General features: G+C 41.9%; 1 protein-coding gene across 3 annotated transcripts in view; it reads left to right on the top strand.

Moving 5' to 3' along the window:
* VPS8 (VPS8 subunit of CORVET complex) overlaps positions 1 to 15,695 on the top strand; it is an 87,562-nt gene that overhangs the window by 414 nt on the left and 71,453 nt on the right. For 2 of the 3 annotated variants that reach the window (XM_074912809.1, XM_074912813.1), the window contains exons 2-6: positions 676 to 744; positions 2,514 to 2,644; positions 4,341 to 4,434; positions 6,292 to 6,324; positions 7,745 to 7,799. In XM_074912809.1, coding sequence (XP_074768910.1) covers positions 676 to 744; positions 2,514 to 2,644; positions 4,341 to 4,434; positions 6,292 to 6,324; positions 7,745 to 7,799 — 382 coding nt within the window. Of the gene's footprint in view, positions 1 to 675; positions 745 to 2,513; positions 2,645 to 4,340; positions 4,435 to 6,291; positions 6,325 to 7,744; positions 7,800 to 11,808; positions 11,815 to 15,695 lie in introns of all 3 variants that reach the window. The other variant, XM_074912810.1, reaches the window with a different exon arrangement.

Raw genomic sequence — 15,695 nt, 5'->3', positions numbered from 1 at the left:
GAGGGTAGCCTGCACCGTGCTTAATCCTCCCCGCAGAGCTCCCGCGTACGCGGTGCTGGCTGCTGGGCGCGGTGCCGGCGGCGGGGACGCTTGTGCTACACGGAGCGGGCGGTCGAGCGGGCAAAATAATCCTGCGTCCTAGGAAGGCGCCGTGTGGGGCCGTAGTCGCGGTGTCAGCCGGTTTTAAGTCTGTGGGAAGGGGCAGAGAGGCCGCAGTTCCGTCGGCGAGTAGGGCGCAAGGGCTGGGGTAGCCTTCCTGCTGTAGCAAAGCTTGGTTTTCAGTAATGCAAGTCTCGGATAAAAGTATCTTTATTTTTAAGAAAATTATGTTTTTCCCCATTAGTAAGCAGTCAGAAAAAAAATCTGATGTATTGATGTCTATGTATTAGAAAGGTGGTGTGACATTGGTAGCAATCTTTAGAAACAGTTAAAAAAAGTATTTGAAACTTCAGATCTGGGCACAGGTCAGAGAACTGTTGTATAGTTTTGTTACTAAATATTTCTTGTTTTATTTTGCAATGCAATGCATTTTGACTAAGAGAAAATGTAGTGCCTTTCTGGGCAGAGGTGTGTTGGAAAGAGTGCATGCATCGCTGCTTTTTTTTCTTTAGTTAGAAAAAAGTTTGGAAGGTTGGGTAGGCAACCTGAACTCCATCCATGCTTTCTGATGTACAGATCGATGACAAAGAATTTGACATTCCTCAAGTTGATACTCCTCCAACACTGGAGAGCATCTTAAATGAGGTGAGTGGTCCATCAAACATGCAACCAGCTCCAATACAGGGAGGAGCTGAGATAAAGTAGCACAAACTCCTTTGGTTCTTCTCATACTGTGTTTTTCCTGGGAAATAAAGTTGTATAACTTCATAGTTTCCTGACACCAGTATCTGACAAAGCACTTGCTCAGCTGAGTAATTGCTGTACAGTGGGTAATATGGAATTTTGTGTTTTCAATCAAAATATCCGTGGCTGTAGCAAAAATTTTCCATCAAATTTAAGCATGTTCACCTGCGGTATTGGACAGTCACCTGAAGGCTGTACGGTCCATTAAAAGTGTTAAAAGGTCAGAGTTATCAAACAGCTTTTTTTTTTTCTTTTTTTTAAGCTGAAAATAAATGCAGAGAATTCTTGGTAGTTCTTAAGCTGTGGGAGAAGGTAAAAACTAGGGTCTTCATGGCTCCATTTATATTGTACTTCTATTTAGCCCTCTGGTAGGAGTCATGAACTGTTTCAACATCTGACATTGCCTGTAGTACCTTGCAGGGGAGAGCTGACTTTGTCTTGCATATATCCAATTCAGTGTGTTTTTTGTGATAGCCACATGAGTGCAGGATTCTTAGAAAGGAAAAGAAGGGCATGGAAGTAAAGATAAAATACAAGAAAACAAGCTTTTTAACAAACTGAGGAAACTGGTGGTTGGACTTCTTAGGAAGCCAGTGTAAAAGGAAAAGGAGCCTGAGAGAGGTGACATTTCTTCTAAAAAGCTGTATTAGAGATGCAGATGTAAGGTGCCCCAAACACATACAGCCTAGGAACAAGAGGAGTGGTAGAAGGGGTAGTGTACAGGTATGTCCTGTTTCTGCTGGGGCCTTGGGTGATGAAGGCAGAGGGAACTTACTGTATTTGGGTGATACCAAACTCTAAGGAGATGCAGTCACATCCGTGTCAGAGGAGTAGAGTCCAAGTCTTAAACTTGAGAGGTAATCATGAAGAAAGTGTAGTGCAGACAAATAAAACGTCTTCCTCTAGTGCTATTTATTTCAGTATATATGGAATGGGAATGACTGGCAAAGCATCTTCTGAAAAGGATTTTAGTGGAAAACAACCTGACTGAACCAAAAAGTTACACAGCTGCCCTGGAAAAAGAGACATTTCATGGGCACAGGACTGCCAGCTGTAAGACAAATGAGCACCTGCTCTGTTCTCTGCACGTTTGGTGTTGTGTTTGCTCTCTCTGGCTCTGTGCTTTGAGAACAACATGAACTGTACTGAATTTGTAAGACATCAGGGTTGTTTAAAAAATAATATTAAAAAAACTTCATGCTGAACCTGAGAGAGGAGAGAGATATCACCAGCAGAAGAGCAGAGAAGAGCAAAATCAACCCTTGCAACAGCCCAAGGGGATTGCTAGACTCTTAGCCACCACTTGGTGAAGTGCTGGAGTAGATGATAATACTTCTAGGCCTTCTCTCAGCAATTGGAGGCTTTTGAGAACAGCTTAGTTTAATGACTGTTAAAATTTTGATGGAGTAGATAATAATCTGTAGAACAAAGATTGGTTGAATAACTTTCCAGCCCACTTCTGTGATTATTCTGAATTCTGAAAACCAGTTCTTTCAGAAAATCTGTCTAGTACAATAATACATATTTCTGGTTTTACATATGAAACTATCTTGTCCTCTGCTTCTTGATTTTTCTGCTTAATTGATGCTGTTTTGCTAACATTTTGGTTGGGGTCAAGATGCTTGTGCATCTTGAACATTTAGTAAGCTGTGGTGATTCTCTTCCTTCAGACTGATGATGAAGAAGAGTCTTTCGTTTTGGAGGATCCCTTTCTCTTGAACATTGATAACACAGATACACATTCCTATGACACATCTTCTGTAGCAAGCTCTGACAGTGGGGACCGGACACATCTGAAAAGGTACTGCAGGACTCAATACCCTGGGAGGTTAATTGATTATTTTTTTTTTAAGGAACACTGCTTATATCAATTAAAAACAAATTCTCCTTTTTCGAGTGGGTGGAAGGAAAATCCAAAGCTAAGAACAGTCGAAACTTCCTAAGGCAACTTCCTCTGCCCCCTCCCTGAGGTTTGCTGTAAGCGTGCGATTTGTCCGTTACTTGGGTGGGAACCCTTTAACTACACGTGTGGATTTTGTCTCTTGCTTCTGTACCCTGGTGCTGAAGTCCAAGGGGAATGCTGCAGGGACTCTGCTGAAGCTGCTTTTGACAGAACAGTGTTATTCCTGCAAGATCAAGTAGGCAAAGATGGAATTCTTTTTTGCACTGAGGGTTAGCCTGTTTGAGCACTAAATGCGTTTTATGGGAGATGGAGTATTTACATTTATCTGAATTTCAGTGGAATCTTTAAAACCTGAACCTTGATGATTTTAAAGAAAATCTTTCAAAGGTGTGTCTGATGGCGTCCAGAGTCTGCAAGCAGCTGGTGGTTATTTTTAAAAGGCAAGTCAACTGCTGTCACTCCTGTAATGGAGTGCTAATTTTGACGTCTAAAAGCAGACTGGAATGTGGTAATTAGCTATAACACTGCTGACTTGTCTCGATAATTACTCAAATAATGCTCTGATCCTGCATCCTGAGCCACTTCCATGGCTGCCTTATATGCCATAAGAAGTCATCGTTGATACAAGAGTAGTTGCATAGGATAGGAACATGGAAGTGTGGTGGTTTATGGTGGCATATGGTGGTGTACTGACTCGCTGTCCCTTCTTTTTTCAAATAAAATGGTTTGTATTGAGGGAAATGTTACCTGGAGTAGCTTATATGTTTTCCAGACAGAGAGGGCAGAAAAACCTGGGAGTGTTACTGTCATCTTTGGATGAAGCTAGTTGCCATGTTTATGGGTCTTTACCCATAATAAAAGCTATTAACAACATGTTTCTTCAGCCTTTATATGAGCTACTTATTTGTGTGCTGCTGTAGAGTTAAAAACGAAATGTTTCGGAGTTAGTTTTAGAAATTTGGCTTTCTGGTGGTGTGTGCTTGGCAACAATACTGCAACTTTCCTGGGGCTTTTCCCTCTACTCTGTGTTCTACAGTATACCCGTGCTCCTTAGAAATAGCTGTCCCCTGTACAGTAGTTACTTTTAAAAGACATTTGCTCCAGGAACAGAAACACTTAACCTTTCATATCAGATCAGCTGTCTTTTGATTGTTATTCTTTAAGCATATATCCATTTTTCCTAGGGGTCTGTATTCTCCTAATGAGCCTTTTCCAATTGTGTGTTTTCCTTAGGATATTCACCTTTTAAGGCTGAAACTCGCTGCAAGATTAATTAAAGAGCAAAAGTGTTGCTTTCAGGCTTTATTAATAAATTCGAAGGTTTGCAGATACATGCTTGAAACTGAAAATTTGTTTGAATAACTTTTTTTTTACCCTGGGAGATGAGTTAAAAACACATTTTGTGCAGGCACAGTGGTGCATATCAGGCTTTGCCAGTAATCTGGTACCTGTTTCATTCTGTGCATGTAGGCGCCAAGAATAAGAATGGGAACGTTATGAGTGATGTGTGCATGCAGAATTTACCTGCTGGTTTATGCAAGTTCCAAACTTTCATTCTGCTCTAATGCATTTGGTTTATTTCTTATTTCCTTAGGAAGAAAAAGCTCCCTGATTCTCTCTCACTCCATGGATCAGTTATACGGCTCTCGCTTCTGAAAGGAATTTCTGCCCAAATAGTATCTGCAGCAGTAGGTGTCTTTTTTTTTTTTCTCCTGGTCACATCCATTAAGAAAAATTTGAACCTCTTATGGTGTGGAGGGGTTTGTGTGTGATCTCCTCCCTCCCCACTCTATTAGTTCTGGATAATACTAATATGTTCAGTACATGTTTGGAACTGTCAGTGCTAGGTTAACAGCTGGACTAGATGATCTCCTTTCCAACCTAGTTGATTCTGTGATAAACTACTAACTAGTAATCCCTAGCCAGCAGTGAATCAGGTATTAGGTGACTTATTGCAGCAGCAAGATGGTAGGTCCTCCTTAACACTGATTTGTGTTGCTGGGTGTCATTAAACCTGGCAGGAAATGTTAATATAAAATGATAGCGGTGCTATTGTTCTGGTTTTGTGAAGATGCTGGGAACGGGTTTGCTTAATGCCTACAGCAGGCACAGCATGGAGTCATGGTTCTGAGCTGAGTGAGGAGCAGGTTCACACGTTGCTGTGGCTGCACTGCAGGCACAGTAGAGCTGGTCTGTAGATTGTACTGCCAGTGAAAACTGACTGTGTGAGATCACAGAATCATCTAGGTTGGAAGGGACCTTGAAGATCATCCAGTCCAACCGTTAACCTAGCACTGAGAGTTACCAGCTCCACCAGATCCTTCAGCTCTATGTCGACCCAACTCTTAAACCCCTCCAGGGATGGGGACTCCCCCCCTGCCCTGGGCAGCCCATTCCAATGCCCAGCAGCCCCTTCTGCACAGAAATATTTCCTAAGAGTCAGTCTGAACCTTCCCTGGCGCAACTTGAGGCCATTCCCTGTTGTCCTGTTGCTTATTACTTGGTTCAAGAGACTCATCCCCAGCTTTCTGCACCCTCCTTTCAGGGAGTTGTAGAGGGTGATGAGGTCTCCCCTCAGCCTCCTCTTTTCCAGACTAAACCCCCTCAGTTCCCCCAGCCGCTCCCCAGCAGACCTGTGCTCCAGACCCTGCCCCAGCTCCGTTGCCCTTCTCTGGACACGCTTGAGTCATTCAATGGCCTTTTTGGGGTGAGGGGCCCAAAACTGAACCCACTCATCCAGGGGCAGCCTCACCAGTGCCAAGTACAGGGGTCAGATCCCTTCCCTGTCCCTGCTGGCCACGCTGTTTCTGATACAAGCCAAGATACCATTGGCCTTCTTGGCCCCCTGGGCACACTGCTGGCTCCTGGTCAGCCAGCTGTCAATCAACACCTCCAGGTCCCTCTCTGACTGGCAGCTCTCCAGCCACTCCTCCCCAGGCCTGTAGCCCTGCTGGGGGTTGACCAGAGATATGGTGGGGATGTAGAAAAGCATGTGATTTCTGAAGTGTGTGAGGTAGGCTTGTTAGAATAGAACACAAATGACTCGTCTGTGAGTGTTTCGTGTTGGCTGTGTGGCCAGGGCCTGGCCGTTACCGTGCTGCTGCTGGCTGTTGCTTGGGGGGGGGGAGTGAGCCACCTGAATGAGAAGCTAATAAGTTGCGCTTGGAGGGGAGAGGGAAATAGGTTTGCAAGCAATGTCTGTGCTGTGACAGAGCATAGTGAAACAATGAAACAGTTTGCAAGGAATGTCTGTGCTGTGTACACAGAGAATACTGAAAACTGTTACTAAGATTAGACTGTTTGGAGAAGAACACAGTAATTTTCGTAAGTAATTACAGGATGTTCAGCTTCCTCTCCATTTCTGTGCACTTCCTCATCCCTTCTGGGTATTTCTAGCCAGTGATTCCCTCAGCATTCTCTGTCCTGGTGGGACTATTAAAATGCAACTTGTGTTGATTTGTCTGCATATTGTAGTTCTAATTATTAGAGACATGTACAGAGCTGGGAATTCTATCTCTTACTCATGATTTTTCCCGTTTTTGTAGGACAAAGTGGATGCTGGCTTGCCCACTGCAATTGTAAGTACCCTAACAATTTTCAAGTAATGTACAGTTAGTTTTCATGTAAACTTAAAGCAGTAATTTAAGACAGCTGATAAATGCATCTTTCATCTTAGCCTTACTAAGAATTTTCAGATATGAGGTTCGGGAGAAGCAGCATTAAAGATCTAGTTCCTGGGGGCAGAGTTCAACCTTTAACTGCCCAGCTGCCCCTCTGCTGGTCAAGCCCCACACTCTCCCATTTTTCATGTCATCACTGGGGCTTGTTAGCTGAACACATAACCTTCCCCCTCAAGGTAAGTGTTTATCTCTTGAACACATGGAATTTCTCCAGGTGCTGCCTTTTTGCCAGTTACTGCTTTGAATCCTAACAATTTTTTTAAAGAAACTTGAACCGAAGTGCTCATAAAGTGATGGGTTCAAAATCTCTATGGCTCTGATGTAACTGAAATGTGACCCTAAAATATAAAATTACACTAAAAGTCTGTCTGAAAGATACTTCTGCTTAGCAATGTGCATTAAATTTCTTGAAGTCAAGCATACTAATTAAAATACATCAGAAGTGAAGCTGCCTATAATTAAAGGAGAAGAGAAACATTTTAAGGAGGTGATATACAGTGAGGATTTGTTCTCCCCTTTTGAAATGAGTTTTAATGTTTTTCAAATAAACTAAAGCTGTGCTTGGTTGCTTTGACTGTAGTAGCAGCAGCAATCCATAAGAAGTTATGCTTTTTGTTTAAAAAAAAAGGAAGAAAACCTAGTTACATCTAAGGCAAAAGGTTGCACAGCAGGATTGGAATCATGCTGTGACTGATGTGCACACAGGATAAAAACCTGTACTTACTCCAGACATTAAAGCACTTAATTTTTTTAATCTGACTTACACTTGTTAAGGAGTAAAAAGTAGAACATTAATATATTTACAGCATTATGTGATTTCTACTAAGGTTTTTTTAATTGGGTGCAGGTTGCAATAGCATCTTGGAGCTGTGTTTAATTCTCCATGGAAGGAAGTTGGAGTCTCTGGGCTTACTGGGGACTGTCTCTTCATGGGACCAGTGCTACCCAGGGTTGTAGAGGAGTTCAGATGAGGATGTAGCAGCTGCATGAGAAAAAAATCCTCTATTTATACTCAGCTACTATGCCAAAAGAATGAGGTTGACTTTACAAAGAAGAAATTTCACTGTGGGTGCTGCTCTTGAGCATTTGAATTTCAAACAGCAGAGGAAAAGGCAGCCCTCTGAACTTGAGAAAATCTGTGTGATGGTCATTCAGGTGTAATACTTCTCTAGCTTTCACATAGGAACTGCTTGTCACTTATAAATTAGAAAATGGTTATATCTATAACCTTTTAAATCTCCTCCTTTTAGCAAACTTTGCATGAGCGAAGTGAGTTTGTGCTGGATTGTGACTGATGTTTCTACTTTCAATCTTTCAGGCAGCATCAAATCTGATAGCAGTGGGGACTTCCCATGGGTTAGCACTGATATTTGGTAAGTTAAAAATAAAGTTTTCAGTTACTTGCATTTTAATGATCCTAAAAAAGCCCCAAACAGAAGCAAAAAAACCTGCAGCCTGGATTAGAACTGCAGGGTGGATTTCTTCTAATATGTTCATTTTGTGCTAAATGTGATTTTCTTTCAGGAAAGAAATAAAGCACAAATAATACTTTAGTTGTTCTTATTCACATATTTCTTCTTCTTTGTCAAAGATTGGCACATTGATATTAAGAAATTTAGCTCTGTGGCAATTGTCTAGAGTCTTTTCTGTGTTTACATACAAGTTACTCTGTTTTCATGTAGAGGAAACCAGAACCAGTATAGAACCATCACCTCATACAGTATTAATCTTTTTCTCCCCTATGACATAATAGCTGCCAGGATTAGGGAAATTAAAATGTGTTCTTTGGGAAGTGGAACTTCTGAGCCGTGGCTACCTGCAGGCTTGCATCATAGGTTTCTCCTTCCCTGACCTTCCTCTGCACCAGTCACTTCTGTGTCCCTTCATTCTGTTATTCTTTCCTTCCTCTTATCACCAAACTTTCTTAAAAAAGTTTCTGAGCTTTGCCTCTGTTTATCCAGCTTACCAACCGGGTGAGGACAACTCTTGAATTGCTCCCGTATGCGTCGAGTTTTTGCACATTTTGTGTATGCAGCACCGAATTCTTAACAGTTTCAGAAATTTCATTATCTGTTTTACTTTTCTTTCAAAATTGGCTGAAATTATTCGAGAGACCAAAAGTTATGAGGGACAGGGTACAACAGAAGGAAGGGAGAGACTGTGACAGTGTAAGACTTGCCTTCGTGGTATTTAGATATTAAACTCTTTGATTCCATTTACTTAATCCGGTATTGAAACAGTTACGGGATGTGCTTATTCTCAACATAAATAACTTCTTATCTGCTACAGTCAAGACATGATCTTACTGAGTTTTTAGTAGTAGATCTTTATAGTTTTTCTAAAAATTGGCGAGTATGTGGAGATGTCCAATATCACTACTATGGAATGCATTTTTACTCTGATTTTCCTGTTGTTCTCTCTGTATGCAGACACTATGAAGTCAGTAAGCTTTTAAACAAGAAACTGTTCACTGCGAGTGTCATAATAGAGAGAGATTCTTTTTAGCATTCTTACCTTTGTTGTGATTATTTCTACATCAAGTCCTGTTTAAGAGGATGTACACTGAACGTCTGAGGTGCTTAGTGTGCTATGGTATTTCAGTTAATCTGTTTGGTAAGATTTGTTTGTTCTGCTCAGTGCAAGAGTGTTTAAACAGTTTTCTTTGTTATGGCATTGATTACTTTGGACCAACTTATTTACTGTTATTTTGGCCATGGTCTTTGCAAGGCTGTGTAGTCTGAAACACATGAAGTTATGGTTTGTACAGCCGCATACTGGGCTGTATTATCACAAGTGCATTCAGCAGGTTGAGGAAAATTATTACTCTCCTCGGCACTTGTGAGATGACATCTGATGTTCTGTGGCCAGTTTGGGGCTGCTCAGTACAAGACAGACATCGATGTACTGCAGTGAGCCCGGTGGAGGGGGGTCACCAAGGTGAATACAGGCTGAAGCACATGATGCGTGAGGAGAGGCTGAGAGAACTGGGTTTCTCCTGCGTGGAGACAAGGTGGCTGAGGCGCTCTTCATGTTGCTGTCTTCTACTATCTGATGGAAAGGGAGAGAGAGACTCAGACCCTTCTGAAAGGTCCATGGTGTTAGGTAAGAGGCAGTGGACCCAAGTTGCAACATGGGAAGCTCAGATTATTTTTCACCGTGAAGCATGAAGGTTATTGAAGCATTTGAGAAGAGTTGAGAGGGTGTGGAGTCTGCTTCCTTGGGGGTGTTCAAAGCTCAGCAAGGCCCTGAACAAGCTGATCTCGTTGACTTTGCTTGGAACAGCAGGACTGGGCCAGAGACCTCCCTAACTCCCACGCAACTGAAGTTATTCTGTGAGTCTGTTTAAAGGTGATGAGGAATGAAAGAACATCACCCAAACTTGTTTCCGATATGAGCATGAATGTTTCTGTACAATTCTGTTCTCTGTGAAATTCTGTCAGTTCTGTAACTAAAATGAGTGTTGATCCCAGTGCTCTTAGATCTATCTGCAGAGAGAGAAATCCTCGCAGGATATGGATAAGGCCACCTTGTGTGCAAAAAGAGGGGATTAGTGTTCTGGCTTGGTTTTATTCTGTAATTTAAACCAGCAGTTTATGCCTGTAGACCAATCCATTTCTGTACTTTTGTTATGGAGATATTTTTCTACTAGGTGTGTTAATTAGGATGAGATTTACTCCCTGAAGTTTTGTAAGATGTGTGCATGGTTTATACTGTACAATGAAACATCACCTTTTTTTTCCTGCAAAATGTAGTTCCATTTTCTGTTTGAACACTGCTGATGATCAAATTTCTCTGAATAATTTTGTGTCGCTAGCAAATATTTTTTCTTTCATAATGTGACTTTATGTAGCTATTTCATTTGTCTCTTTTTAAGTCCACCTGTTCCTCTTGTCTGCTTTGTCCTTTTTAAGGAAGACTTGGGTAGCTTTCATTCTGCCTTTTTGAATGCTTCTGTTGGCTCTTGAAAAATTATCACAGTACAGTTCTCTGTGCACCTAACCTTTGAAAAACAGTATTTTTCATGTGGATTAGAGTTGGATTAGATGCCAACTCCTTGGCATCTTGTAAGCGTTGCAGAAGTGTTGTTAGGAAGTGATGTCTGGGGGCCTGTAGCCACCCTGTTTGCTGCGGGACTGTCACCAATAGCTGGGTCAAGGCAGCCCTGGCTTTGTCTAGCCAAGTCTTGAAGAACTCTTACGGATGGAAAATACTGCCCAACAGGCAAACGTGTGTGCATTCACTCCTCTGGTAACCTGCTCCAGGGCGGCATTGCAGGGGAAAAAAAATTCCTAACAACCTGTCTAAACCTCTCAATTTGCCATTTCTGGTATTTGCTGTTTATTACATGATCTGACATTACTGAGAAGAGTTTTGTGCTCTAATTTTTTACCTATTTTTCAGGTAGTTTATCTTCTGTTTGATGCTTTGTTGCCACATTCGGATAATGACAGTTTTTTGTGCCTTAGGAACATGACCTTTCTAGTGATGTGCTCATTTGGGGGATTTTTTTTTTTATATAAATGAGGGCCATCCTTTTGCCAAATTCTTTCAGAAACTTCTCTGAAAACTTGTGAGCATTGTGCAAGTGAACAATGGTGCTGTGTGCAATGACTTTCCTTGAGGATTGCTAGCTGCAGTGGAGAAGTGCTCTCCCAGCAAGCATGTAACAATAAATAATCTTCTGAGGTTTTCTTCCTTCATCTTTCTAGAAGAGCCAAGGGTTTTTTACACTACTCAGAAACTAGCCCTTAAACAGAACTCACTGAAATTTTTCAGTGAGTTATTTTTCATGGAGACTTTATGTTCTGAGCAGAAAATTTCTATATAGCTAAACTTTGTTTTGACTGGCATCAAACCATTTATTTCCTCTGTTGGCAGTAAAACTTATGGGTGGTGTCCTAAGTCTTTGTTGAGGTGTGGAAGTAGCATGATATCTCGAGAGAACAGGTGGTGTAAGTACCTGAAGACAGCATTAAAACTAGATTTTGGGGACCTTGGTCATTTTTAGATGTTAATGGGGAGTTGATTGGCTGATGGTAGCTGTTGAAAATAGTTTTACCAGTCACTGTCACTCACGTCACTGTGAACTTCCAGTTTTATTTCCTCTCAGATTTTTTTGGTCTTCAATACAATGAAGTCCAAATTTATTTTTTCTTCAGCGATTTCGTATGTTTTTAAAACCTCTGGTTTAAAAAACACTAGCTATTACTTGAATAAATCAAAAGGGGAAATGTTAACAAAAGGAAAACACTATCGGCAAAATCTGAAGGTTCTCTCTGTCTTTGAAGATAATCACATATATGCTGTTGGTTACTTCACTCTTTTATATTGATTTCTGGATTTTTCTTTCCTCTTTTTGCCCTTTCTGTGTGGACTGGAAAGGAAAAGGTACAGTAACACTGCACTGTGCATGTACCCTGCATGAACAACTCCTGTCTTGCCCAGTTTGCATGTTGTCTGTGCCAGAATTTAAGATGCCAGATAAGCAACAAGTAAGGCAGTGCAGTAACCAGTCAGTGGATAATACTACTGGCAAGTCTGGGAACTGGTTATTGAATGCATGTGCATTGCACACTTCCAAATTCTCCAGGCAGGAACAGCAGAGGAACAGCTAAATGTGCTATTTATAATGTTTTAGGGCGTCAGGTCCGTAGCTGTTTGTAAAGGCATTATTTTGGGGTAGGACAAAGGCTCTCCCATGAGATCATCATCCATCTATTTCTGCCTGAGAGCTGTCAAGTGGGAGCGCTATGGAGTAGGAACCCAATTCAAAGAGCCATAATCCAGAAACTCTGTGAAAGCCATGCAAGCAGGCAGCAACTTCTGAAAGTCCTGTGGTTCTGCACCTGAGGAGGGAGCCGTGGGTTCCTCATGTGGTAGCCGCAGGTGGTCTGACTTAACCCCTGCTCTGAGTAATCATTTCACTAGCTGAAGAGGAGGAGAGGAGGTGGCTGCCTTGGTTTAGGGGACAGCTGCTGTGTTGTTAGGGGAGATGGTGTCTGCAGCCTGTCCCATTAGCTCCCTGTCTATTGTCCTCCCGATCCCCAGGCCCAGGAGGGATATACCTTCTGGGAGAGCATTTACTGCTACCATGCCTGATAAAGGTGGCAGGAAAGGACCTATTTGTAATATCTGAGAAATTTTTCAGGAAATAAAGCAGGCCTTTTAAACTCAGGAAAATCATGGCTTAAGGAAAAGATCTTGATGAAAACCTAGTGACCTGAGAAGTAATAACTTCTGGAGTGGTATGCTTATCCCTTTGCTCTGGAAAGTGACTTAACTTCATATTCACAAACTTGTTTTTATTCTTTCCTTGTTGAGCTGTATCAAAGTGCCACCTCATTTTGGCTTCAGACTTTGAGAACAACACAAATAGTTACTGCCAGAAATTCTTCAGATGAAGAATTGTTTTATGTAAATTGCAAAATTAAAAACATTTTTTTTGACAATTGATAGCCACCTTTGTTCCAACATTTTGAAAAAGCTTTTTTGTGCTAAATGCACCTTAATTCAAAACTGATAATATTAGTCTGGAAAATAATCAGATTTTTTATAACCTTTTGCTCTTATCCATTTTTGTTACTCTACCAGAGCTCATTGATTCAGCAATGTTGCTTTTCTTTGGAAGCAATTTCATCCATCTTATTTGTATTCATTTTTTTTTTAAAAAGTCTTACCTGATGGCTCCTCCTTGCGTGTCATCTTTTGACTGGCTGGAAACAAGAACAAGTACTGGCATGGGTTTTTCTGGGATTAGCTTTCCAAGTGATCATTGCTCAACTCTGAAAATGCATCTCTAGCAAAAAATGGGTGCTTCCTTCTTTGGAAGGAATAACTTGAGTCACACAAAGCATTTGATTTTGGAGTGGGGCTCTTGTTTATTTTGAATTGACATTGTGAGTGAGGGAAGAAGAAAATGGATTTGAAAGTTTATGTGGGTGTGTATATATAAAGGTGTAAAGCTGGATTGAAAGTAGTAGTGATTCTGAAGCTGTTCCCTTTTCAGAGAAAACTGTGAAAGATTCTCCTTTTCATGCCTTACAGGAAACAGATTATTGACTTATTGACAGGGTTAAGCTGAAGTGGAAGGAACAGGATGCAATTCGCCTTTAATAGCAAGAGCTGCAGTTAGCAGATGGTCTTTTTGTAAATGAACTGTATTTCCAGACCTCTGGAACGGGAATTATTTCTTTGGGGCTTGAGGGACACCATTTGGAGAATATATCTGTGGGGAACTTGTTTTCCAGCTGTAGCTCTGTGTTCTCTGAGCTTCCATGAAAATCTTCCATGATTTTTCTTCTTTTTCTTTGACCTGTTCTGATCTTGTACACCCTTGTCACAGTGATGTCAAGGTGTTTTCTAGTAGCATGGCAAAGAAAGATGTTTATTTCCATCATATGGCTTCTGTTTTCATCTTAAATAGTGTGGCCAGCAGGGACAGGGAAGGGATCTTACCCCTGTACTTGGCACTGGTGAGGCTGCACTTTGAGTGGGTTCAGTTTTGGGCCCTTCACTCCAAAAAGTCCATTGAATGACTCGAGCGTGTCCAGAGAAAGGCAACGGAGCTGGGGCAGGGTCTGGAGCACAGGTCTGCTGGGGAGCGGCTGAGGGAACTGGGGGGGTTTAGTCTGGAGAAGAGGAGGCTGAGGGGAGACCTCATCACCCTCTACAGCTACCTGAAAGGAAGGTGCAGAGAGGGGGGATGAGTCTCTGGAGCCAAGGAACCAGCACCGGGACAAGAGGGAATGGCCTCAAGCTGCCCAGGGCAGGGTCAGACTGGCTCTGAGGCAGTATTTCTGTGCAGAAGGGGCTGTTGGGCGTTGGAATGGGCTGCCCAGGGCAGGGAGGGAGTCCCCATCCCTGGAGGGGTTGGAGAGTCGGGCTGAGCCAGCGCTGAGGGATCTGGTGTTGTTGGGAAGGGTCAGGGTGAGCTTCATGGTTGGATTGGAGGAGCTTCAAGGGCTTTTCCAACCGAGATCATTCTGTGATTATCCTAATAAGGATAGTTGTGTGCAGAGCAATGGCCTTAGTTCTGAAGCATTTCCACTGCCTTGTACTTGGTACTAGAGTTGGTGGCAGAAATACCCTGCTTGACCCCTGGAGCAGAAGGTGCTGTGGTTTGCTGTGGCTCCGTGGCATCAGACTGACCTTCAGGAAGGCTCGGTGTTGTGCTTGAGTGGCAGATGCAATGAATTGCATGTTGCTTTTCTAACTTCTTGCTATAGTGATACTGAAGTAGTTTTGGCTCCATGTTCCTCTTTTGCAGTGACCGATGGCAGCCATTCACAGTATAGGATATTATATATATCCTTTATTTAGTTAAATATTAGTGTCAAGGCTTATAAAATTTAGATATATATTTAAACAGTAACTTGTGTGACTGTCAGAACTTTCAGAGCTGCTTCTGTACCTGTAGGTTCAGCCAGTTTGAACCTTCATATTCTCCTCAGCTTTCAGAATTTTATCTTGAACAATGTCACATTCATTTGGAAGGCTAATGAAAAGTAGTGTTTTGCACAGTTTCTGATTATTTAACTGTGAAAAATAATCTTCATCTACCTATAGTTTAACGGAGTATCTCTTACAGTGGTAGCAGTATCTTTATTAAATGTTTTTATAATAACTGTTAACAAGCAAATGTCAATTCTCTTTTGAAAGTGCAACTCCCTTGTTCTGTGTTTGGCATAAGTCAGACTGTAGAAAAAGATGCTCCATGTGGCATCGGGTGTTGTGCTGGCAGGCACAGCAGAGCAGAAGTCCATGAAGAACAGGTAGCTTTTTTCACAACTGCCTGGGCTGCTTAACACATGATGAAGAGATGGTATGGTCAGCCGAAGGCACCTTTCTCTTTTCCTCCCACACATTTCAAGAGCAGAGTTCTTCAACATTCACAAGAATCCTGATGTCTCTGAGCACCCATAACATATGCTATCCTATTGACCATTATTGTTGCCATGTTTTAGATCAAAACGGACAGTTGTCTATGATATCTGAGCCTTCCTTGTGCATTTGCAAGACAGAGCACGGCCTTTCTGTCTCTCATAGGCTCTGTCTCATTTGGTGTGCAGAAAAAGTGTTTGTAACACCCTCTCTATCCCTGCTACCACTGTCCAGATTTCGCAGGAAAAGGAATTCTTACTTTTTCGGGGGCCACAACAGCAGATGAGTTTATTGACGCAGATGCAGGAAAACAAGGAATAGAGTGGAAAAAGTGTTTGAACGTGGCCTTAACCTCTTTCCCCTCACCCTAAACAGTGCTTTAGAGTAAT

Source organism: Athene noctua, chromosome 8 (assembly GCF_965140245.1).
Source record: "Athene noctua chromosome 8, bAthNoc1.hap1.1, whole genome shotgun sequence".
Classification (NCBI taxonomy): domain Eukaryota; kingdom Metazoa; phylum Chordata; class Aves; order Strigiformes; family Strigidae; genus Athene; species Athene noctua.
Note: the sequence above shows the minus strand (reverse complement) of the source record. Positions and strands in the feature narration are given on the sequence as shown.